Raw genomic sequence first — 27,198 nt, 5'->3', positions numbered from 1 at the left:
GCAGACAGACAGTGGGAGGGAAATGGGTGCATTCAATCAAGGAGGGTATTGAAGACCACGACAAGTACAAAGTAAGGTTCGTAGCTAATTGCATAAGTGCTGAAGGAGGGTACTCCATGTTTAAATACGGAAGGAGGGTGGCTACACTGCTTAAATGCAGGAGGAGGATACTCCAGGTTTAAATACAGAAGGAGTAGAATCCAGGTTTAAATACCTGACCTATGTTTTGTAGTGAGTAAATTGTCACAGCATTTAGCTGACCCCACAGAGGAGCATTGGATTACAGCAAAACATGTTTTTCGTTATCTCAAAGGTACAGCAGATAAACAGCTGTGTTTCAGAAAGAAGCAGCCCACAGGGGCACTATCAACTGCTCGAAATGATGGACACCTATATATATATGAAGACTGTTGTTTATGAGGACAACCAGGGAACCATTGCGATTGCTAGAAACCCTGTGTGCCGACATAGATGTAAACATGTCGATATAAAATATAATTTCATCAGATCTGTCATCAGAGAAGAAAGAATGACACTGATTTATTGTCCAATGGACGACATGGTAGCAGACAGTATGAGGAAACCTGTTTCCAAACTGAAATTGAAGAGATTTGCAGAGGTCATGTTTGGTGTGTAAATATTGACTGCCATATTCTTTTTGATGTTCTGAATTGTATTATTTTCTTTGTAAATTGTTTTTGAAGAAGTTATACAGTGTGCTGCTATACAACCCTAAGTGGGAGTGTTAAAGTTAGAGGTTCTATGTAGGATTGCAAGTAACTGTCTAACTGTATTTAACTGTTTCCACTGACTGTACATAACTGTTTCCACTAGAGGGCGCTATAGGCGGCGCCACTAATGCTACCACCAGGTGGAGAGTATTTAAAGAGATGTCTCCTCCCCCTCTACCTCTTTCCCACCTGCCTCTCACGGAGAGAACTCATGTGCTGCTGCTTTACCATGAAAATAATAAACCACGCTGATTAATATCTGAAGGTAGAAACCATGCCTCTTGACCACATTATTGTCGCCCCATAGCCAGACTCTGTCAACAGCCTCCAATGCTTATTAGTGTGTAGTGTGTGACCATGGGTGAATTCTGGGGGGGCTTGTGTAGTGATTGTAATGGTACATAATTCACCCACGGAACTATTGTTAGGAACATTAGTTCCGCCCGAACATACTGGAACATTTGTGATGATGTCATAGCCAAACGTTCTAGAACATTGGGGATGTCTCCGTATGATGTCATGATCATGACCAATGTTCTAGAACATTTGCGTATCTCAGAGGAGGCAGTCGACTGCAAGCAATGTATCAGTAGCATGTTGTATTTCTGTGCCTAATAAATGCTATTCGCTCTGCCTCGAGCCACCGGCTCACTTAAAACAGCGCACCTCCGAGCTGCTTCTATAGAAAGTAGGTTCGTGGCTGCCACAGGCTTGCCCAGTGAGAGGATTCTCCGGCGCTGCAGCTGGACTCTATTGGACGCCCCCTTCACCTCCCAGCATCCTTTGCTTTGCTCCGAACGACACAAACCACAAGCAGCGCCACCACTAGCTTAAAACTGGACAACAATTCGTCTGATTCGGTGGTAAAAACACTTTTGCGACCATGAAAGATGTCAGCGGGTACCTCAAACAGCAGCAGAGCAACAGCCCAACTCCCGAGATGGCAGCAGAATGGCACATGCTGGAGGAATTTTACAATAAAAAGTAAATATACTATGAAATAATCAGCTAACTAGCTAACTCGCCTTACGCTGCGTCATGCGTGGAGCTAACTGTTAGCTAACCGTTCTGAACTATTAGCCCTAAGTTAGCTAACGTTAGAATGACATTAAAGTAACACCAAAATACTAACAAAATGGTTATTATGGCTGAAGACATGTCGTCCATCTACCAGACAGTATATCCTATATTTCAAAGTTTTCATTCCATCAGTACCGGGCCTGGTGGAGCCAATAAATAACTTAACAACCTGGAATGTTTAATGTTAACTAGCATTATATGGGACCTAGCTAACAACAACATGTCTGTCTATATAGTCATCAGATTGTCATTATGTCAACACTATTATGTTTATATAGACTTCTTTCTGTTTATAGATTGTGATATTATGTCAACAGCATTGTGTTTATCTGTATATTTTAAGCACATTGAACTGCAATCCCCTGTATGATGCTATACAAATAAAGTTATTATTATTATTATCTTTCTGTTTATAGATTGTGGCATCAGTTAACCTTGAAAGTGACCGAGTTCGTCAAAGATCCTTGCTTCAAAACAGGAGATGGCCTCATACAGGTAACTACAGTATCCTGATACAAAGAGCTCCAATTATTATTTACACACGTTGTGCTTGATAATATTGATCATTTGTCATGGCGTTTGATCACACTGGTAGACCCTAACCCTGAACTGACATGTCCCTTTTCACATCTGCAGCTCTATGAAAATTTCCTCTGCGACTTTGAGCACAGGTGTGTTGAAGTTACCATCTGCCAATGTTAGGATTAACACTTTGACATGGGTCATTATCATTAGTTGTCTGTTGCTACATTGCTAATTTACTCTTTCTAAAACTTTAACAGAATCAACCCACTGTCCCTGATGGAAATTATACTCTATGTTGCCAGACGGTATACAGGTAAGAACGACCTCATTCAGTAAGAAGCAGTTCTTCTTTGGATCATGTGCCACTGTTTCATTCCCTCGTTTCCTGTAATATAAGTGATGTTTCATTTTGGTTAGAGATGTCTCGATCATATGGAACAGATTGGAATCGGAGCCTATCACCGTCTCTATATTTTAATTGATCGGTCTGGTATATTAAGCTCAATCAAATTTCAGATCCTTTTTTGTTACATTTCTTTTTAATAAATGGAAACTATTAAGGGAAAGCTGTTATTTAGGCTATATTTTTAAAGCAGAACATACATTTACCAAGCTTATCTTACCTACATTGAAATGGTTTTACTAACTTTAATAATATACTTGGAAGTGTGTGTGTGTATTATCTAGCAGATACTCAATATTATGACTTGGAACGGGATCGGGGGCAGAGAAACTTGATCGTGACATCCCTAATTTTGGTTGAATATTTTAATGTTTTAGCTGGATGTGGAATCATATGCTTATCTCAAGATGTGATTCGATAACATGAATATATCACATAACCTTTGATCACACTGCCTACTTGCTCAGATGTGTATATTCAGAGTTAATTATATTGTTTACACTGCCTATTTTAACTTTTATACTGTACTATTGTATGCCTATATTTATCTCTTCTACTATTACCCTGCTCATACCTGTACCCCCCCTTCCCCATGCAGCTATGATGCCTGCATTTACCCAAGGGGATCAATAAAGGAATATCTAATCATATCTTATCCATTTTTCATCCTATAACACTTGGATTCCCCACAAAAGAAAAGTTGATAAAGATATTTGAATGACAATTAACCAGTCTTACATACATTAGAAACACAGTGTGAGTTGTATCTACGGGTCCCCAGAGTGATCAATACAGTACTGGTGGTTGGTTTGACTCCTCGTGCTCTATAGAGCTATATAGTTTTTAAACAAATTAATTGTCATAGTAAAATACAGAATACTTTATCATGAAATGTTTTTTTCTCTATGAGCTCCTGGGAGTGTGCTAGATAAAAATAGATAAAAAGTCAAAAATACGTAAAGTAAAGTGTTCAGTCAATATACATATATACAATACAAAAAAAGAGTAACAGTGAGGTACAATGCAGAAATGGGATGAGGTACAAACTTAGGGTAAGGTGCAATGAGGTATGAATTGTCGTGCAAATCTCTTTACTAATAAATATAAAGTGTCTAAAGTGGGTGTTAAGGTGAGTGTACGTGTGTTACCGGTACATGCAAAAAAAAAAGTGTTTTACCACAGTGCAAAACGTTCTTGTTCACAGAACCCAAAGATGCCATTACATTCCTGGAGAAGACTAAGGAAAAAGTAAGCCGTCTTGTCTGTATATGACAATTTACAAACTCGATTCATTAACATTGTATATATCTATACCAGCAGCGTAACTAGTAAGTGTAGGATATGTAGATACTATATCTATATATATCCTACTCTTTACTAGTTATGCTGCTGGACAGTATGACTACTACCATACTGTCTTTACACCTGTATCACTGTACATATTATTCTACACCTCTGTACATCTGATTAGCACTACACTCAGTAGTACCAATTTTTATATTTAGTACCCATTTTAATCACCTGTACATTGTATATTACTATTGTACTTTACTGTTACATTTGCACTCTGGTTGGATGCCAAACGTCTTTTCCTTGTATTGCACTTGTTACTTGCTGTATAATGACAATAACTCTGAATCTATTATAATCTATTCTAATCTAATCTACCAGGTGAAAAGTAGTGAAGAGGCAGTCATTCTCTGCAAGACATCTATCGGCAGTCTTAAATTGGAAATCAGCGACCTACCAGCGACAAAGGTATACCTTTTCTCTCAATTCTTTACACTCTCCTTACAAGTCAGTGTTGCATTTTGTACGTTTTGTATATTGTATATTTTGTATTGAATTTTCAGTGCAATCAACATTTACAAATTATATGTGCTTGAAAGTTTTCCATTAGGAACACAGAACGGAATACAAAGGATGACAGACATCAAAACAAAGTGACAGACAGACAAACAGTTTACAGTTCTTTTTTTATATATAAATAAATGAAAAATAAAAAAAAGACATACAAATAAGGAAATTAATTTAAAAGAGTGAGTACAGTGATTCATAGGTCTACCAACTCTGGTATTGATTTGAGATGTCGTGCTCATACCAAACCTATTGCATTGGCAGGTGCATCAAGGGAGAAGGTTTAAAGGGGAGGAAGGGGTGAAGAATGTACCAGGGATATTATGTGGGTAAATATCAGTCTGGGACTATGGGGAAGTGGATCCTCTCAATGTAGGAAAAGAAGGGAGCCCACATAGAGAAAAACCTGTCTGTAGACCCTCTGAGTGTGTGTCTGATTTTTTTCTAGTTTAATACAATTAAGAATAGGTTTAATCCAAAGGGCATGATAAGGGGGTATGGAGGATTTCCAATGAAGTAAGATTAACCGTCTTGCTAACAAAGTAACAAAAGCCAAAACCGTTTGGTCTTGTTTTTTTACTGTATGAAGCACAATCTCAGGGGGCTCATACAGAACCAAGCATGTACCTTATATGTGACAAATAAAACAACTTGGGGGTAGGAGGGGGGCGGGTACACGCCAAGCACACACCAAGCCGTCTGGAACGTCCGTTAGGGCCGCGAGTGTCGTCGTTCCGAGGCGGTGTGGTGTGTCCCGAACGTCTGCTAACGTCAGAGGATTTGACAATGTAAATGTAAGACAGCCGAAACCAGACCAATCTTTTGCCGTCGACTAAAGACACACTTCTTCAATCAATATCTGAAATGAAAAAGAAAAGAAAATCACTAACCTTCTTACTGTCTTCTACTATCATGCACTCTTCCTACTATACTAATATGTCTATTACTATGCACTCAAGTGCTGCAGCACTCAAGTTTCAACACTGTTTGACCAACATTGTTACTCAGCTGAAAGAGTTCTACCCTTCCTGCTGACTTGTGGTACAGAACTAGTAAGTCTCTTTGGATAAAAAAGTGTTCAGCTAAATGACAAAATGTAAATGATCTTTTTTCTTTGTCCCCCTCGCAGAAACTTATCGAAGAGGTGGAGGTGATGTTGAATAACCTGCCCGGCGTGACGTCGGTTCACGGGCGCTTTTATGACCTCTCTAGTAAATACTACCGTATCATCGGGAACCACGCGTCTTACTACAAGGACGCCCTTCGCTACTTGGGCTGCGTGGACATCAAAGACCTGCCAGGTAACATGCCGTGTGATGATCGCTGGCTGGAAGTCTTATTGATGAGATTTACCAACCCAGTTGGAGTATCGGTGCTGAATAGAAATCCAGAGGGAAATTCGGCACTACAGATCGCTCACATTGAACGACAATAAACATTTAGTTAGTCAATAGGACTAAAATAAGAATATAATAATGTAAAAAATATAAGAATAGAATAAAGAATAAAATACGGTCTGTGATATACATTCTGGTATGTATATACATTCTAAAATCTTAAATATACAACTATCCAGCCAAAAATATACAGTAAAATGTACAGTAATACCGGTAAGTGTAAACATTTAAAGTGTCCAGGAAGATTGTGAGAAGTGTAAAAACCAATTTCCTTATTGAAGACTTTTGACTGTTTTTTTTTTAAAGAGACTAACTAGGCTATTGTGCTTACTTACTGTGGCTCTCTGGCAGATGGAGATTGTTCATTCAGAATGGCCACAGAATAGTTTACTGTGAAAAACGGGGCAAATCCACATCTTTAGTTGCATATTTGACATTAAAGGATATTCTGGTGTAATAAATGTGTCAAACGTAGCCTATGAAAAGGCCAAAACCAATGCATTTCTTCTACTAGTCTATCCAGCCAAACCAAATTATAGCTCATATTCAGAACTCTGTTGTCAGTATAATTCATTGTTGCGATGAACACGTTCAGAGTATTTGCTTTTAAGTGACAGCGATTGCCTCAGAAGTAGTTCCGATCCAGGCAGACTCGAGGCAATCGGTGTCACTTAATGATCGAGGTGAGGCCGCACACACTGCTGTAGCGGGGGAGGGGTGTGAGAGTGATGAGTTGCACTCTGTCGGGGCGCTGGTTGCAGTGGCACAGGCGCCCCGTCCCGACTCATCTGGGGACACGCCCATGTGCACAGGGGCCATCTGACTCCGCCCCAATCCCCCCCATACCCACCAGCACAACATGTCACAATATGTGCTCCTCTAAAATCAACCAACACCAGATTATAGCTCATATTCAGAAGTCATAGAACTCCCAACAACTCGGTCATACTTTTTTTTTCTCAGTATAATTCATTGTTGCGATGCACGGGCAGTCGGGTACCATTTATTTCTTCTCTCTGGGAATAACATTTTTAATTAACGGCGATTGCCTCAGAAGTAGTTCCGGTTCAGGCAGACTCTAGGCAATTGCAATAATGAATTATACTGACCAAAGCAAACGGCACGGCTCTGACTTGTTACAACAGTGGAGTTCCGACTACTGGGTATGGGCTACAATTTAGTGTTGGCTGGACTCTAGAGCTCTTAACTTTGATCTTTAACATTGAATATATATCATGAATGAAACGTTAAAGCTTGTACTGCTCCTAACGTATTTATTTTTATTATTGTTAAAAAAAAAGAAGATTGTACAGTTACAGTCCAGGGCTGTTTAATCAACAATCTTTTAAATTCAATCTAAAAAAAAAAAAAAAAATGGTTACTCGACAACCAAACCTGTGACCATGTATAGTCGAATAGTATTGTATTTTTTCTGTATGTATGTTCTTATGCCTTGTCTCATAGCATGTTATGCTTCACTGCCTGCATGTTTCGTTTTTATGCTTTGTGTGGGGACTGCGGATGAAAATTAGCATCCTTGCTAAATCCGGTGTATTTACACTGCATTTATTTGTAGTGTCCAGTAATATGCTCTGTCCCGTCTAAATAAATAAAAGTCTAAATATACCATGATGTCAATTTTAGGCCATATCGCCCAACCGTAGTGCATCGTGTCATGGATCCTCTTGGTTGAAATGTGACTTGTTAAAGGAAAACACCAACATTTTGGGAAATTCGCTTATTTGCCATCTTCCCTGGAGTTAGACAAGAAGATGCATACCCTTTTCTTCTCTGTGCGTGCAGTAGGCTTAGGGAACGCCTGCACCGTTAGCGTAGCTTAGCTTCATCACTGGAAGTGGGGCAGTCCTTTACCCTGAAGTCCCCTACAGTCACGAAATACACTCCAAATACAACTCTAAAACGTTCCTGTAAACATGTTGTGACCTGTGTATTTACCACGTGGAGAAATAAAAAATAATTGAATTGGACAATTAAGTTTTCTAAGCAAATATACTCGAAAAAACGTTTGCCGAACCACTCCTCTCGGTTCAGTCAGTGATTTAACGCAACGCAGTGATACTTTCTAACGTGACGCCGTGTTTGTTTACATTTTCATTTCATTCAAAGGATCCGAACCGATTGAAGTTTATGGATACCATGCCTTCAAATCCTCTTACCTTGACGAGTAAAAGCCTCCACAATTTAGAAAACAGTATTCCCATGGCTGGTGTTGATATGCTGCTAGCTAACGAAAACCAACAACCGGACACTAAAGCAGATAACGAGGCATCATTTTTACTTCCGGTCGGGGGGGTTTCAAAATAAAAGCGACGTCTAAAGCACGGGAAATACGTTTATTTTGTACATTATCTAACATTAACACGAACGTTAGATAATGTACAAAATAAACATATTTCCGGTGCTTTAGACGTCGCTCTTTTATTTTGAAACCCCCCCCCCCCCCCCCCGACCGGAAGTAAAAATGATGCCTCGTTATCTGCTTTAGTGTCCGGTTGTTGGTTTTCGTTAGCTAGCAGCATATCAACACCAGCCATGGGAATACTGTTTTCTAAATTGTGGAGGCTTTTACTCATCAAGGTAAGAGGATTTGAAGACATGGTATCCATAAACTTCAATCGGTTCGGATCCTTTGAATGAAATGAGAATGTAAACAAACACGGCGTCATGTTAGAAAGTATCACTGTGTTGCGTTAAATCACTGACTGAGCCCAGAGAGGAGTGGTTCGGCAAAAAATATTTCTGAGTATATTTGCTTAGAAAACGTAATTGTCGAATTCAATTATTTTTTATTTCTCCACGTGGTAAATACACAGGTCACAACATGTTTACAGGAACGTTTTGGAATGTATTTCGGGACTGTAGGGAACTGCAGGGTAAAGGACTGCCCCACTTCCAGTGATGAAGCTAAGCTACGCTAACGGTGCAGGCGTTCCCTAAGCCTACTGCACGCAAAGAGAAGAAAAGGGTATGTATCTTCTTGTCTAACTCCAGGGAAGATGGCAAATAAGCTAATTTCCCAAAATGTTGGCGTTTTCCTTTAACTTACTTGGCTAATGACCCTAGTTTGTAAAACTAAAGGCTGAGTTGTGATGTTATGTGGCCAGCGGAGGTCTCAAGAGCTCAACAGCAGCTCCCGACAGCAGCCACAACAGCCCCTACCACGTTACTGGCCAGCTTATCCAGCCTGTTTGCGTCCCCCGCTCTCAGTCCGCTGCCCCAGCAGGTCACAGCGTACAAGAAGGCGCCCGCCACCACCGACTCGTAGAACATCCTCAACATCCTTGTACTGATGTTGAAGGATCTCAGCCTTCTGAGAAGTAGAGTCGGCTCTGGCCCTTCTTGTAGAGTGCCTCTGCATGTTTTGACCCGTTCAGTTTGTTGTCTATGTGGACTCTGAGGTATTTGTAGTCCTCAACCATGTCCACATTGACCCCCGCTGATGGAAACGGGGGTCACAGGTGTACTCCTCCTCCCCAGATCCACAGCCAGTTCCCTAGTCTTCGTCACATTTAGCTGGAGGTGGTTCTTTTCGCACCATGTGACGAAGTCCGCTACCAGTTCCCGGTATTCCTCCTCATCACCGTCCATTATACATCCCACTATCGCAGAGTCATCAGAAAACTTCTGAAGGTGGCAGGACTCTTGACCGATTGGTGTAGAGTCAGACGGTGAAGAGGAAGGGAGAAAGGACTGTCCCCCCTAAATATAATAGAATATAAGTACTTTATTAATCCCAAGAAATTCAGCACCACAGATTGCTCACAATAAACATTTAGGTTGTCAAAAATAAGAATACACGGTTAAAGATATACATTCTAAATATGTATATACATTCTAAAATATACAGTAGAATGTACAGTAACATCATGTAAAGTGTACGGGAAGATTATATACAATGTGAATTTATCTCATTGATAAATATATTTCAATTATTTTAATTAATCCATCATAGCAATCAATGAATATATATAATAATATTGTTCTCCGCCCTACAGAGACAGAGAAGCAGGAGAGGGCGTTCACACTTGGCCTGGCTGGACTCTTAGGAGAAGGGGTTTATAACTTTGGAGAGCTGGTAAGGAACATGACACATCTTTTATTCAGGGCTGCAATGTTTCAGTTAACCCTCGAGGCAATCGGTGTCACTTAATGATCGAGGTGAGGTCGCACACACTGATGTAGAGGGGGAGGGGTGTGAGAGTGATGAGTTGCACTCTGTCGGGGCGCTGGTTGCAGTGGCACAGGCGCCCCGTCCCGACTCATCTGGGGACACGCCCATGTGCACAGGGGCCATCTGACTCCGCCCCAACCCCCCCTACCCACCAGCACAACATGTCACAATATGCTCCTCTAAAATCGACCAACACCAGATATAGCTCATATTCAGAAGTCATAGAACTCCCAACAACTTTTTTCTTTTTTTTAACACTTGCCACCAATGTGCATTCAAGTGCTACACAGTGACCAATGACACTTCCTCCTTTTATAGTTTCCATGTCCCAGGTCTAGGGCTGTCCCCGACTAAGGATTTGTATAGTCTACTTTGATTGGCCAAAACTTGCCGATAGTCGACTGGTAGTTGACTATATATATAAAAAAAAAAAAAAAAAGTACATTTTCTTTTAATAATAATTTTTTTTTTTATCATTCCATTTGGGCTGTGGCGGTACACATTCCCGGCCATTGGGGGCCGTCTAATCTCACTCTATAAGGCCAGCATTTCAAAACAGACTTGCATTGTGCGTGAGGCTGTTTGTAGAGCTAAATCTATACTTTATAGTATTGCTATCTGTCCATTCTCATTGTCAATTGAGACTATAAACCGTCCCTTCAAAATGGCTTAAAGAAATAATTTTTTCATCAATACGTTCTCATTTTATAGCGTCTTGAATATAAGCGTTATATGGGATTCGGTCTAGTATATTTCCTGGAAGGCGAGATACAGGGCGCTAAGCTAATAACATTAAATCGAACAGCGTTTCGGCACTACAGAAGCTAGAGCTAAAACTTAAAATGCATATTGTCGGTATTCATGGTCCACCATGAATGCATGAAAGGGGGGGTCGGGGCACGTCGTTTCTGATTATTGATTACCAATAACTGCGTTAGTTTTTAGATTACTCCGGTTGCAATGCCTCGCTTGAATGAAGTTAACTTTTCACCTGGATAACGTCAACATTCAGGTTGAATGTAATGTGAGAAATTGAGATGGGAGGAAAAAAAGAACATTGAATTTTTTTAATTTCTTTTTTTAATTAATTTTGTTGTTGATCGGATCGGGAAAGATCGGTATCGGTAGCTACTCAAAATCTCGGGATCGGATCGGGAGCAAAAAAATGTGATTGGGACATCCCTAATTAAAATGGAATAAAAGCTAAAACAACCTTGCCACGGACATGTCCGTGGTTGGCCCTCTGTTGTTGGATCCGAAACATGGACATGTCCGTGGTTGGCCGGGAACCAGTTAATGTCTTCAGGAGTCGACTGAAGGCTTCTTGTCCTCTGCAAAAGCATGCAATTGGTCCACTGATGGATACATCTTGATATTTGTCTGGCTTCTTGTCCTCTGCAAAAGCATGCAATTGGTCCACTGATGGATACATCTTGATATTTGTCTAGTGTGTTCATTAGATGGGTGAAATCCTCTTTCAGTGCCTCTGTGCCCATTTTCTTAGGCAGTTAGCCAGTCTGGTATGTGCGCCATTAGTGTTAGCCACGCTTCTAGGCCTCTTTGCTTTTAGAAAGAATGAAGCAAAAAAATTATAATATATAATTTTTTTTACTACGGCTCCTTTCGATCGACTAATCGGGGTCACCCCTACCCAGGTCAAACTTTTTTTCTGTTATTTCCTACTTTTGTATCACATCCCTGCTTCGTCATTGGTTTCTCTATCTGTGATGGAAGAGTCTGGCTCTGCTGCACACTTTTTTATTCATTGTTGTTTTGCAGCCTTGAAAGCTTTCAGCATACGTGCACTTAACCCTTTCACTGCCACACTACAGAAGGTTAACCCTTTACTATCACACTACCGACGGTGTGTTGTCGCAGTGAAAGGGTTAACCTCATGTAGTGTGGCAGTGAAATGGTTAACACACAAGCTCCGTCTTTGCAGCTGATGCATCCAGTGCTGGAGACGCTGAGGAACACGGACAAGCAGTGGCTCATCGACACCCTCTACGCCTTCAACCAGGGCAACGTGGAGAAGTTCCAGAGCTTCAAGTCGGCCTGGGGCCAGCAGGTCAGTGCTGAATGTTGCATACCTTATTTAAGCATTACATCACGCGCAGGAGTGGTTTGTGAACAATAAACCATGCCTAGGGGTGGTTGTTAGACCCCCCTAGGCATGGTTTATTGTTCACAAATCACGACTGCAAGTGGTGTAAAGCTTTTATACAACTGCCAGATTCATCCAACCTTATTTCTATACAATAAACACACATTAATCGAAGATTTATTGAGAACCATCCGCCAGAAAAAGTAGTTCCCACAACTACAAAAAAGACAAGTTGCCTCCATGTGGAAGCAGCTTGAAGTGCATCCAACCAAACTAACACATCCAACTGTGTATTATTGGAATGATTGAGAGAAGTTGCCTCATGTGGAAGCAGCTTGAAGTGCATCCAACCAACTAACACATCCAACTGTGTATTATTGGAATGATTGATTGAAAATTGTATTACCAGATGCAGAATGGGTACAATACAGTACGGCTCAATACACACAATTGTTAAGGGAATGCAGACCTACTTTCCATAGAACTTCATTCTTAGATGCTTCTATATAAAGTAGGTAAAACAAATTAAAAAGTTTTCTTTGCCCTATAGGAAAAAAACGTTTTCTTCGCCCTATTCTTTTATTTATTTTTTTAAACCTACTGTAGAGGGCCTAAACTTAACCAGTTGGAAACCAAGCGTACAGTAATAAAATTAGCAAATCAACTCAATAGACAATAGGCCATGCTCACTTAGAACAGCGCAGCACCCAGCTCTCTGACTATCCCCCGCGTTGCAGGCAGAGTGTGTGTGCGTGTGTGTGTGTGGGGGGGGGGGGGGGTGTGGCGGTGGGTGGAGACTAGAGCGAGCGCTGACAGTCGAAAGGAAAAAGAAATTGAAAAAAAAATTGAAAATTAATCAATCAATCAATCCGCGATTTTTCTTTTGTTACAGAATGATTCAAGACTCATCAATTACATCATCCAACATTGTTTAAACGACTAAGACATTCGCTGTGACAGAATCGCTTGATATTTAGTCGTTTAGTCGCTATCAACATATCCATTTGTAAAGATTATTGTCCACCTTCTTGTGATCCGGCGGAGTGATGTGATGTGGTTCGGTTGTGGGCTGGTCCTGGGCCAGCAGCGTGGAATTGTTGCCAATAAAGACGTGTAAAATGACTTTCAGCCAATCAGAATCGAGAAATTTGCATGCCGTTGTATAATCAATTATACAGTATATTAACTCTCAGTGCCAGGGGGCACACGATTTAGTGCTTGAATGCCCACCATCCACTTCAATGTTAGCGTTAATATCGCCTAATCTATGTTTTAAATTATGGCTATGTGTCTAATCTGCCCGTCGCTTATCAATGACTCATTTTCCAGTCAACATTGTCGTAGCGGATTGTTTTTTTATCGGTTCATTTCCGTTTTATAGCATCTTGAAAAGCCCTCGTTTTCAAGGAAAATAAAAAGATTCCATAATAAACGGAATATTCTAGAATACACAAACGCTCATTTTTCGGCCTATTTATGAATCGTTTTCAAATAAATGCTAGAGTATCGATAGTATGTGTACGTATGCATGCTATATAGGCGATCTGATCTGATATATTTCCTGATCGCTCGCACAGCCAAACAGCCACATCACACATAGGGGAAAAGCTTATATCTCTGTGAAAACAGGTCTGATTATCCTAAGACTGGTAAAATAGATTCCTTACCTGAGATCAGATGTTATCCAAAAAGATTATTCCAATTCCTGATCGCCATTCCAAAAATCTATCGCTTTTATTGATCCAACGCTACATACTGTAAACACATATTACACACTGTTCTGATGGTCCACAATCACTGGGATCATCTCCGGTTACATGTGAGAAGTAAAATGTGGATTCCGGATTTTTCTTTTCTCATCCATTTTCATTGAGTCCATTCCAAAAGGGTGCATTATCATCTGGGAGACGATAGGGGGCGCTTTTTTCACATCTGAGCTCCTGATAGGGCTCGTTTCCCAACGGTAGACTCGGTTGATGAAATATGAATTCAGATCGCTAATAAAAAAAAGATCACGCTAATTGTCGTGGTGGGCATTCAGGGGGCGGGCTGATAACACCTGTTAATGTCGTTTTGGGCATTCAAAGTGTTAATTACTGTATTATTGGTCTGAATATAAGACGACTGATTATAAATTCTAACACTTTTTATTTTATTTTTTTAATCAAATTAAAGCCAACTGGAATTTCTAACATAATTTAACCAAATAAATAATTTAACCATATTATGTTACCATTGACTGAAGGAATGCTTGTTGTCTTGTCAATGTAACATAATAGCCAAAGTAACCAACAAAAGATATTTAATTAATATTTACCATGGTTTTGTAATCAGAAGTAACATAAAATAATGACAAACAAAACACAGAACGGTACAAACAGGATCAGCCACACATGCAGGAAGGAACAGACAGTTATACACAAGGGAATGACGAGACAAGAAACACCTGGGTTGATTACAGATGGGTACACCTGGGAGGGAAAACTGCAGGGAACTACAAGACTATGACAGGGAACTACAACCACATAGAACCAACGTTCTGTGACCATTCTCTGGCTAAGATGTTTTGATGATTGATTTGACTTCTATGGACCTTTTTATAAAATATTTAGCCCCTGTGTCCCTCCCAAAAATCCCGGCATTTTGTCAAATGGCCAAATCCAAAATACCTGCTGACGCCATCTTGAAAAATTAACTTTTGATCCAGTGCACCTAGAATCATGTATGAATAAACTTTTTTGTCTAAGTCAACCATGACGATTCCAATTCTGTGACATCAGTTTGACTCTATGACATCAATTTGACCCAGAAATCCAAGATGGCCACCATCTAGTAGAGCGAAAATATAACTTTTAATGTTTAAACCAATTTTACCATGGTACTGCTGTACTTTAAACAAACTACCTTCATAAGGATCTCAGCAAAAGAATTGATGAATATACAGTATGATAAGATAACTAATTATACTTCAAAATACGCTCTCTTAAATAGCTGTAACTTGAACAGATTAACAATGAAACCACTTTTCTTTTTTTACTTTCTTTTTTATTTTATTTTATTTTATTTTCAGCTTCAGCTTTTTCTGGCCACACAGGAGCGATATAGGGAAAGAGGGAGAACGGGAGGAGAGGTAGGGAAGACATGCGGAAAATGGTCGCCGGGACTGGGAAACGAAACCCGGGACGACCGCTTCGCGACTCAGCGCGCTATGTGGTGTACTACTGGAGCGCCCCAACAATGAAACCACTTTAAACATGTCATGATCAGTCCGAATCAGAGCATTCTGCCTCACTAGATTCTGAATCACATTCCAATGAATCACCCCTCCTCCTCCATACATCGTCATCTCCCTTATCATCATCCTCCTCACTCTCCTCTTCCTCACTTTCTTCAGCTGGCCCTGGTGCAGGTAGATGTGTTGGGAGAGCAGGTCGTGTGTGGCGGACAGGGCGACAGCGACCACCCACCAGCTCCCAGCCATGTCAGAGTGGCGAAGGGTGTCGCTTCAGGGATGGGTGGTGCACTAGATATGCCAAGTAGTTGGCACGGAGGCAGTGTTGGCGTAGGCTATCTGCATCTGGAGGGAGATGGATGAATGATTTGTTCTTCATTCTCTTCCACTTTGTGGCACGGGCCTCAGTCATGGTGCTACTCTTCTTGTCGCCATAAATAACATGTCGTGTGAACTCGAACAGCTCCTCTAGCACCTCCTCCTCAAGGTCGAGGCTATCTCCACACCGCGAGAGCAGCCGCCGTGCCATAGGGCTCTTTGCCACCTTGTCATACACCGATGACTTACCCTTGCCATAGAAGCCTGAATTGCCTGGGTTAGATTTCAATTACACATGCCTCCTCCTCCATGATCTTAAAGGAACACGCCAACATTATGGGAAATGTGCTTACTGTCTCTTCCAGAGTTAGACAAGAAGATAGATAGCAATTTCCTCTATGTTCAGCAGAAAGCTATCCGGCTACAAGCTAGCCTAGCTTAGCACAAATGAATGTAAGCGGATACGAACCACTAGCCTAGCTTAATACTCCAGGAAAGGTGGTGTTGGCCAACAGCTAGGCTAGCTGGTCCATATTGACTTCCATTCATTTGTGCTAGGCTAGGCAGATAGCTTTCTGTTGAACACCGAGAGGAAATTGGTATCTACCTTCTTGTCTGGAGAAGACCATAAGCGCATTTCTTATAATGTTGGCGTGTTCCTTTTTATCTGATTATATATACATGAATATATCTCCTTAGTGCTCGGTGAACTTGGCCTACTTTTAACCGTCTGAAATCTGATGATCATCCAACATTAATGATGCCGTCTTTCTGAGGCTGTAGTCTTTTCTTTTTTTTATGCTGCTAAGCTGGTATCTTATGAAGCTAGAGATTGAGGAATCCATATATGCCAAACATATCATACCAGCTTAACTGGCAATGGGGCTAAATATCGCTCCATATTTAAACTTAATCTTCTGTGACACAATCTCTAAAACTGTGAATATAAGACGACTGCCCATTTTCACGTGTAATTCTCTGCACGAAACATCTTCTATTCGAGCCAATACAGTACATTATGGTATAACATATTCAAAAAGGGAGGTATTAAAAGATTGAGTTGATTTGTTGAAGTTACTCTTGTTGAATAACGAGTTGTATGTACATTTGGAGACCTGGCTGCTACCTGGGCTGTGGTGATAATAATAACGTGTCTCTGTCCCCACAGCCTGACCTGGCGGCCCATGAGGCCACGCTGATGCAGAAGATCCAGCTGCTCTGTGTGATGGAGGTGAGTCCTGCAGCACCAAGGTGGACTGGAGAGCGAGGTCCAGCCACAATCAATTTAGTCAATAATTAGAATTTAAACCGTGTCCATGCTGCTCAATAATTTTTAAACACCATATTTTATTTTTTAAAGTGTTGAGAGGCTCTCTTCTTCTTTTCTTTTTACTGTGTTATGTAACTTGTACTGTATGTTATTGTTTCTTGTTTGTGTAGTTGTATTCGCTCTGGTGGCGAACCATGTTTCCCCTCTGGGATTAAGAATAAAACCATACCAAACATTACACCATATTTTATGTAAAAACAATTTTTAAACATTACACATATTTTATCTTTACACTTTTTACACTACACCATGTTTTATCTAAACACTTTTTAAACATTACACCATATTTTATGATTTATTTATTCCTAAAAGATTAGCACTACCTAATTTTAGCAATTTTTGTTTTTGTATTTTTTTGTGTATTGTATATTTTCGTAGTGTTTTGTCTCTTTATTCTTTTATTTTTTACTGTATGAAGCACAGCCTCAGGAGGCTCAACAGAACTTGAAACTTGACCTGCAGCTGTTCAGTTGAGAAAGGTGCTCCAGTCAAACAAAATGGACCTCTGCGGTGGTGTGTCTCAGCACAGGCAGCAACTCCAGCAAGACGCTACCGGAAGTCCATTCATTTTATATACAGCATAGGACAACAGTCATTTAACCTTTATTTAACCAGGCAGGTCAAGAACAAATCCTTTATTTACAATGACGACCTGGTGAGAGGACAAAAGGACCTCTCAAAGGGTAACGGGGAAAGGGGACAAAAAATGTGTATGTAATAAAATAGAAAAGAGATGATGCATACATCACAGAGGTAAGGGAAATAATTAAAACGCATCAAATATAAAATTACAAAGTATGTAATATATGAAGCAGAAACTCTGCCAATATTACAGCAGTCGACCAATTTGATGCACATGAAAGGTTTACCACTCCTAAACTTTTGGCGCTCATTGTCGATAAGCGGCAAATATGATTTCTGCGCTACCTTGTTTCCCTATCGATGTGACAGTTTGGTAAATAAATGTTACACCTTGCATGACCAACATGGCCGGCTTATCTTTCTTGTCGAAATGGAAGAGAGGTTGATAGCCATTCAAAGTCCCAGTGCTCTGCAACCTTAATTACTAAAAAATAAACGTCCTAGGTATAAACATTGCAGCTCCACAAAGATGCAGTCGGAGCCGCTTGTGCTGCTCTCAATATATCCCAATAGTACGATCCATTGACCATGTTGCAACCCTCGATGGTCGCACCATCCGAGTTGACCTATCCACTTTGTTTGTCCAAGGGAAGCAACGGTTGTGATTGGTGGATCACCGAAAGAGAAATGGGTCAAATAATTGCTCCGCCGTCAAAATAGCATCCCTTGTCCCCAGAGGTGGTGCAGTGGTGAACCATACCAGGGATACCTGCTGACCTGGGATCAGATCCCAACCAGAACTGTCTCTCGTATCTTGCATTTAAGTGACAGCGATTGCCTCAGAAGTAGTTCCGGTCCAGGCAGACTCTAGGAAATCGGTGTCACTTAATGATCGAGGTGAGGTCGCACACACTCTTAGGAGAAGGGGTTTATAACTTTGGAGAGCTAGTAAGGAACATGACACATCTTTTATTCAGGGCTGCAATGTTTCAGTTAACCCTCGAGGCAATCGGTGTCACTTAATGATCGAGGTGAGGTCGCACACACTGATGTAGCGGGGGAGGGGTGTGAGAGTGATGAGTTGCACTCTGTCGGGGCGCTGGTTGCAGTGGCACAGGCGCCCCGTCCCGACTCATCTGGGGACACGCCCATGTGCACAGGGGCCATCTGACTCCGCCCCAACCCCCCCTACCCACCAGCACAACATGTCACAATATGCTCCTCTAAAATCGACCAACACCAGATTATAGCTTATATTCAGAAGTCGTAGAACTCTCAACAACTCGGGTGTACTTTATTTAAAAAATTTGTATAATGCATTGTTGCGATGAACACGGGCACCCTTTTTATTTTATTTTTAGGAATTCAATTTTTTATTAACTGCGATTGCCTCAGAAGTAGTTCCGGTTCAGGCCGACTCTAGGCAATTGCAATAATGAATTATACTGACCAAAGTACTGCTCTGTGTCCTGAAAGTTTGTCTTCCTGCCCTCTGCCTCTCCAGATGACGTTCACGCGCCCTGCCAACCACCGCCAGCTGACCTTCCACGAGATCGGTCAGAGCGCCAAGATTCCTGTCAATGAGGTCAGTGGGACACAAAGTACATTCAATCAATATTATATTCTTAACGAGCCCTGAGACAGACCCGTCTATTTTTAAGAGAAGGGGGAAATGGAAATGACACAAGAAATTATCTGACACAGACCTAACCTGACCTGACCCTGATCTGACCCTGACCTGATCTGACCCAGACCTGATCTGACCCTGACCTAACCTACCCTAACCTGACCCAGACCTGATCTGACCCTGACCTACCCTACCCTAACCTGACCCAGACCTGATCTGACCCTGACCTAACCTACCCAGACATGATCTGACCCTGACCTAACCTACCCTAACCCAGACCTGATCTGACCCTGACCTAACCTACCCTGACCCAGACCTGATCTGACCCTGACCTAACCCAGACCTGACCTGACTCAGACCTGGATAGAAGTGTAGCTAGTCATTCCCTTGTCTTAGCCTGGCACCACCCAGCCGTAATAATTTATGAAGTGGTGACCTGACCAGGTTAAGAACAGATGGTTCCTTCTTCCTTAACAAGACCAGACTTCAGATCCGTCTGAATGGAGAGTCCTCCGTATCTTAATCTGTCATACTGTACATATCGTTGTTTCTCTTTTCATATTTGAAGCCACTGGTAAATTAGTGACAACACAGAATGGTTAATTCTGTTCTGTCAAGAAAGAACATTTTGTAGCAGAACTTCTACGTATTCCAGTGGTTTCTACCAGGGGGTCCTTGGTTATCATGGCATCTTTTGAAACTCATTTCACCTCAGCATGACTTTAAAACTGATGACATCACAGGTTTGAGTCTCACTTCTCTGGTTTCTGGCTTCTCTGGTAAGCTCATAGTTCCAAAATATTGATTGAACTTTCCTGGGCCGTGGAAATAACATAATGCAAATTGTTGATTTGGGTGGCGTTCCCCTTTAACCGAGTGCTTTGATGTGTCTTTCTGGCCTGCAGGTGGAGCTGTTGGTTATGAAGGCTCTCTCCGTGGGCCTGATCAAAGGCAACATAGACGAGGTGGACAAGAAGGTACAGATGACCTGGGTGCAGCCCAGGGTGCTGGACCTGAAACAGGTAAAAAAAAAAAAAATCCCATGGTTCAAATTTTCCAAAATTGTCACCTCGAGAACTCATTACTCTCAAAAGTATGATAATGATAATAATTGCTATTATATCTATTACCACAAGCATAGGGCTGGGCTGTATATCATTATATTTTCAAATGAGATATAGTGCGAGATGATGCCGTTTTTATATCTATATGGTTTGATGTCGAGTTAAAATAGATAACCTGTTTCTTCCATAAAACCCGCACCAGTGTTTGCATCTCTCCCCTCTCACGCTCTCTCCGTGCCCCTCCCGCCCCCCTCACCCTCCTCCACTCCGCTCACAAGTTCTCTGCAGCGAAGAACACCTGGTTTGTAAAAAGGAAAACCAACGGTGCAATTATTCAGATTTAAGAGATGGAGTGAGCAGCAGAACCATGGAGGCTCAGATTTGTCACCTTCTTCGGGGAACGATGAAAGTAAAGCCTTGCGGGGAGCTCCCGTAGCTCACCGCATATCTCGGCGCTATTTCTGCGTCGGGGAAAACCGTGCTCGTCACGGATCTGGGGTACACGAGTTCGATTCCCGGACCCGCTGTATTTTCTCAGAGTGTCTTCCCCTGCTCTACATCCCATTTTAACCTGTTTCTGTCGGTCATGCTTGACCAGAAAAGCGATAAACGCTAAAAAAAAAAAGGTAAAAAAAAAAAAAAGGTAAAGCCTTGTATCGTCCGTGAGCCTGTGGTCCGCTGTTGTTCAGCAAACCTACAGCTGGTCATACAGCATTAAAAACCTGATATTCGATTCACAGACTTTTCCTCATCACTGATGCTCATATACTGTATACATTAATGGGGTGTAACGGTACACAAAAACCACGGTTCGGTACGTACCTCGGTTTTGAAGTCACGGTTAATTTCGGTACAGTGGGGGAAAGTTTGCAGAAGATGGCTTTCCATGTTCCACTCGGGGGTGACGTAGTGTTTCCATGTTCCACTCGGGGGTGACGTAGTGTTTCCATGTTCCACTCGGGGGTGACGTAGTGTTGTTCCACTCGGGGGTGACGTAGTGTTGTTCCACTCGGGGGTGACGTAGTGTTGTTCCACTCGGGGGTGACGTAGTGTTGTTCCACTCGGGGGTGACGTAGTGTTGTTCCACTCGGGGGTGACGTAGTGTTGTTCCACTCGGGGGTGACGTAGTGTTGTTCCACTCGGGGGTGACGTAGTGTTGTTCCACTCGGGGGTGACGTAGTGTTGTTCCACTCGGGGGTGACGTAGTGTTGTTCCACTCGGGGGTGACGTAGTGTTGTTCCACTCGGGGGTGACGTAGTGTTGTTCCACTCGGGGGGGACGTAGTGTTGTTCCACTCGGGGGGGACGTAGTGTTGTTCCACTCGGGGGGGACGTAGTGTTTCCATGTTCCACTCGGGGGTGACGTAGTGTTTCCATGTTCCACTCGGGGGTGACGTAGTGTTGTTCCACTCGGGGGGGACGTAGTGTTGTTCCACTCGGGGGTGACGTAGTGTTTCCATGTTCCACTCGGGGGTGACGTAGTGTTGTTCCACTCGGGGGTGACGTAGTGTTGTTCCACTCGGGGGTGACGTAGTGTTGTTCCACTCGGGGGTGACGTAGTGTTGTTCCACTCGGGGGTGACGTAGTGTTGTTCCACTCGGGGGGGACGTAGTGTTGTTCCACTCGGGGGTGACGTAGTGTTGTTCCACTCGGGGGTGACGTAGTGTTGTTCCACTCGGGGGTGACGTAGTGTTTCCATGTTCCACTCGGGGGTGACGTAGTGTTGTTCCACTCGGGGGTGACGTAGTGTTGTTCCACTCGGGGGTGACGTAGTGTTGTTCCACTCGGGGGTGACGTAGTGTTGTTCCACTCGGGGGTGACGTAGTGTTGTTCCACTCGGGGGGGACGTAGTGTTGTTCCACTCGGGGGTGACGTAGTGTTGTTCCACTCGGGGGTGACGTAGTGTTGTTCCACTCGGGGGGGACGTAGTGTTGTTCCACTCGGGGGTGACGTAGTGTTGTTCCACTCGGGGGTGACGTAGTGTCCATGTTCCACTCGGGGGTGACGTAGTGTTGTTCCACTCGGGGGTGACGTAGTGTTGTTCCACTCGGGGGTGACGTAGTGCCATGTTCCACTCGGGGGTGACGTAGTGTTGTTCCACTCGGGGGTGACGTAGTGTCCATGTTCCACTCGGGGGTGACGTAGTGTTGTTCCACTCGGGGGTGACGTAGTGTTGTTCCACTCGGGGGTGACGTAGTGCCATGTTCCACTCGGGGGTGACGTAGTGCCATGTTCCACTCGGGGGTGACGTAGTGTTGTTCCACTCGGGGGTGACGTAGTGTTGTTCCACTCGGGGGTGACGTAGTGTCCATGTTCCACTCGGGGGTGACGTAGTGTCCATGTTCCACTCGGGGGTGACGTAGTGTTGTTCCACTCGGGGGTGACGTAGTGTTCAGTTACTGTTAGGCTGTCAACGAATATTCTATATTCAAATTAATAATCGACTTGTAAAAAAAATAAAAACATACATTAGATTGTAAAATGAATATTATATTGTGAAAATATATTGGCTTTTGAGTTTTAAGTTATGCATGCCAAAAAAAGTTACATATTCGTTCGGTACACGGCGTGTACTGAACTGAAGGTCCCGTACTGAAGCGGTTCGGTACGAGTACGTGTACCGTTATACACCCCTAATATACATGATGCCAGTTCAGTGCTTGCCAGCAGTAGATGGATGTTACTGGCCCCGCACACCTGTGGGCACCTGCACCTGCTGGCAGAGCTGAGGCAGCTGGTAGGATGAGTCTCTCGGCACTAATGTTACCAACGGGGAACAACCGTTAATGATTTATACTCTAACAATGTTAGTAACATAGTGTTGCTGCACACGTTTGTGTGTGTGTGTGTGTGTGTGAGAGATAACATTATAGAGATAATGGTGGAATCACGGTTCTGAATCAGTCGGTAAGCATAAGGTTTTACGGACGTTGTCCTTTCACGCACTTGAAACCCAAGTCCTGTTGTATTTTTTTTTTTTTTTTTTTTTACTTTTTTCCCCCATTTCTTTTTACGTTTTTCTCCCATCCCAATGTTAGTCGTTATGCCAATTCCCAATCCCCTACCTGGTCATTGCGTGCTCTGCCCCCTACCGTCGGTCTGGGAGGGCGGAGACTTATCACATGCTTCCTCTGACACATGTGTAGCCAATCCCCACTTCTTTTCACCTGGCAGCGTGGACTCTCACTGGGGGAGTGTAACGTGTGGAGGACACTACCTCCCCCAGGATCCGACCTCGCTGTGCAGGCGCCCCGACCGATCTGTAGGAGTCGCTGTTTTACAACGACCAGGACCCACCCTCGCCGGGTTTCCCACCCTCTAACACTGCCAATTGTGTTAGTATGGACGGTCGGCCAACCCGGAAGCACCACAGCTGGATTCGTTCCCACTGTCTCTGTGGTGCTGGGCAGACGCTTAGACCGCTGCGCCACCCGGCCGCCCCTGTTGTAAACCTTTTAATCGTGAAGTCCTTATAGTTTATTTTCTAGCGTAAATCAGTGCGGGCTGCAATCTGTATTTCTCTACGCTCTAAAAGCAAGAGAAAGAGAGAGAGAGAGAGAGAGAGACATGTAAGAGAGCATGTCCAGTGATGGAGATGGCCTTGCACAAGCAACATTATTATTTTCTAGTTTGATCACTTGGATTGGCTATTAAGCTTGTAACCAAGTCTCGTCAGTGAACATAGCAGCCTCCAACACTGTACTGGAAATTTGGTTAACAAGTTTAAATAGCTAACTATTTAGCTATTTCAGAAGGCATCAGTAATTCTCTCTCCTTTCTTCTTCATTTGGACCGTATGGCGACTGTCCAAACAAACTAGTCACAGAGAGACTAAATCGGGGAAATAATGATACCTGCCAGACGCGCCGCTTGTCATAAAATCATTGCTCCAGGATACTGCGTTTGGTTAGTTTATTGAAGTTAAAAACAGTTCATATACTAGTATCAAAAATAACCACGGCTTGATTTATCATAGTGTAGCGTGCGGGCAGCAAAGTGTGACTTCCCCGTTCACCCCCTCATCATTACCGTACCTGAAACTCGCCGGTGAACAGCTGACTTTTACTACTACTACGACACCACGTGACCCCTTTGTGAATGACGTAACCATAACAACTCGTGGTCTATACCTGTCACCAACATGGACTAATGCATTGGTCTTAAAGTCAGCTTTTTCTCAAATTTCAAATTAATTTCAATCTTATCTTTATTGGGTATCTGGATATGATCATAGATGATGTCTATATAGGAGTCTAGATAATCTAAAAATACATTTTCATATTTTGGGACAGTCTGTATACTTCAGGACAATTAAAAAAATGTTAGGGACAAAGATTCAAGAGTTTTATTGAATATTTAAGACAACCCTGTTTTGTCCCCGTAAAGAACAGTCTACATCACTAGAAAACTTGTCAAGAGCAAGTAGCCTCAAAGTCTCAACACCTTAATGTTTAGCCCACTTCATAGAAAACTCAATAAATTAGAATATTGAGGAAATATATTAGTTGCCTCCACGCCACGCCGCATTGATTCATGCAAAAGGAGCCCGACCAAGAGTGCATATACTTTTCAGTAGGCTGACATTTCTGTAATATATATATATACGGTATTTATTTGTATTGGTCTCAAATTATACAGAATTTGGGGTTTTCATTAGCTGTAAGCAATCATTAAAATTGAAAGAAATAAAGGCTTGAAATATTTCACTCTTGTATGTAATGAATCTATATAATATGATTTTCACTTTTTTTAATTGAATTACTGCTGTTTCAGGTCAAGGGCATGAAGGAGAGGCTGGACTTCTGGTGTGGAGACGTGAAGAACATGGCGATGCTGGTGGAGCAACAGGCCCATGACATCCTCACATGAGGAGGCAGTTCCTGGAGGCTGTTCCTGCAGCCTGCCTCCCTCCCTCCCTGCTGCCTTCCAGTCGGAGAGGGAACTCTCACTTCATTCTCCTGCTGCGAGCGACAGAGTCTCCAGCTGCTTCACTTTTTATAATTTTTTGTTTCCACTGGATGCCGTTCAGTTTGTTCTTCCATGTGTTACTGTAACCATTTGTATCCATTAACCATTATAATGTAGTGAATTACATTATTGTATTTTGCAAATAAAACGCTGGTTGATAAACGGTATCCCCCCTAATAATGGATTGTGAAGGTATTGTCGGAGGAAGGAAGTGTTGAACTTGAGTGCTACAGACTTGAGTGTATATTAGCATAGAAGGTAGTAATATAAGCAAGGTAGATTCCTTGGTAGGAGAGTGCGTACTAGTGAAGGACATTACAAGGTTAGTATTTTCTTTTCTAATAGTTAATTGTTAATATAAGATAAGGGCACTCTGAACCTTAGCCACCTATGGTACTAATATTAAAGTATTGATTGCTAAGATTAAGTTAGTTAAGATCTAGGATAGAAGATCTAATATAATTAAGATCTAAGCTAGGAGCACTCATTCAAGGGTACTACAACTATGCTTGCACCTCATGGTACCAAAGGCCCTAAAAACAAGACTACAAACATCACAAAACAAACTGGTCAGACTACTGCTTGACCTTACTCTTTAAAAAACACCTTACCCCTGCCCATTTTGACAACCTAGGATGGCTTAGAGTAGACGACGGAGTACAGCAACTTGCAATGGCCCTGGTCTACAAGATGCACACCACAAAGATACCCATGTACATAATAATAAATAATAACTTTATTACATGTTGAAATACTTCCCAAAGCTCAGTGAATTCCACGACCACAACACCAGAGGGAGTTCCACAAATCATGTTCAACCCAGATTCGGCTCAAACAAGGGATTAAACGCGTTTCTTTGTATCCCCCCCAATAATGGATTGTGAAGGTATTGTCTTTACACAAACAGTCACCGGATTCAAAATGTCTCGACCTACCCTTTTTGAATTGTTTTTTATTTAAGAACAACTTTCCTAGCTTGCTGCTATTGGATGGTAAATTGGACTGCATTCATATAGCAGCTTTTATCCAACAGTGGAGGCAACCATGCAAGACGCCAACCTGCTCATCAGGAGCAGTTGGGCGTTAAGTGTCTTGCTCAAGGACACTTCTACGAGCTGCCGGGAAGAGTGGGAATCAAACCAGTAACCTTTCGATTGGGATCATCCCTATGTTCCCCGCTTGATTGATTAATAGATTGAACATTTTATAAATGTATTTTATTAATTATTAATGTCTGCCTTGTTTCGAACTGGTTAAGCTTAGGCCCTCTCAAACAGAGTTTGGAATCAGGGCTGGTGGTCTAAAATTTTCAATCAATCAAAGCGGGGAACATAGACATGCTCCCTTTCGATTAAGCGGACAACCGTAAATGGGCTATAAACATGCCTGCTCATCATCTCAAAATGGCAGGTCACTTCCTTATCCAAAACTTGACATGTTGAGCCTCACTGAAATATATGGCATATACATACTTTCTATTGTAGATATAGAGGCTCTCCTCTGGGTTACCCATGATGCAGACAAACCCACCCAGTCATTAAAATTATTTGTCTCCAGATTGATGTCTTGTTCCATCTATTCCGTTGATGTTTGTCCAGTGGCATCTGCACCAGTCCTCACTAACCGATGGCTCCTAGATATCCTTCCCGAATGTGTCCTCTCTAACCCATAATCATAGTTAGTCTTTTATCATTCTTAAAATAGTTTTGTGATCTACATAGATAATTTTTTCTTTTGAGTTCAATTTCGTTTTATATTTTTACATGGTTTCTTTAATTATCTCGTTCAG

General features: G+C 42.2%; 1 protein-coding gene across 1 annotated transcript; it reads left to right on the top strand.

The window, feature by feature from the left end:
* The first annotated feature begins 1,533 nt into the window (after positions 1-1,533).
* Positions 1,534-25,576, top strand: psmd13 (proteasome 26S subunit, non-ATPase 13). The gene is made up of 13 exons (XM_084337525.1): positions 1,534-1,715; positions 2,228-2,306; positions 2,448-2,482; positions 2,594-2,649; positions 3,944-3,987; positions 4,411-4,497; positions 5,726-5,897; positions 10,010-10,089; positions 12,128-12,253; positions 17,008-17,070; positions 19,256-19,336; positions 20,284-20,400; positions 25,215-25,576. The coding sequence occupies exons 1-13, from the start codon at positions 1,615-1,617 to the stop codon at positions 25,308-25,310; spliced, it is 1,137 nt and encodes a 378-aa protein (XP_084193651.1). The 5' UTR covers positions 1,534-1,614; the 3' UTR covers positions 25,311-25,576.
* Positions 25,577-27,198: the final 1,622 nt, after the last annotated feature.

Source organism: Notolepis coatsorum, assembly GCF_963971535.1.
Source record: "Notolepis coatsorum genome assembly, chromosome: 20".
Classification (NCBI taxonomy): domain Eukaryota; kingdom Metazoa; phylum Chordata; class Actinopteri; order Aulopiformes; family Paralepididae; genus Notolepis; species Notolepis coatsorum.
Note: the sequence above shows the minus strand (reverse complement) of the source record. Positions and strands in the feature narration are given on the sequence as shown.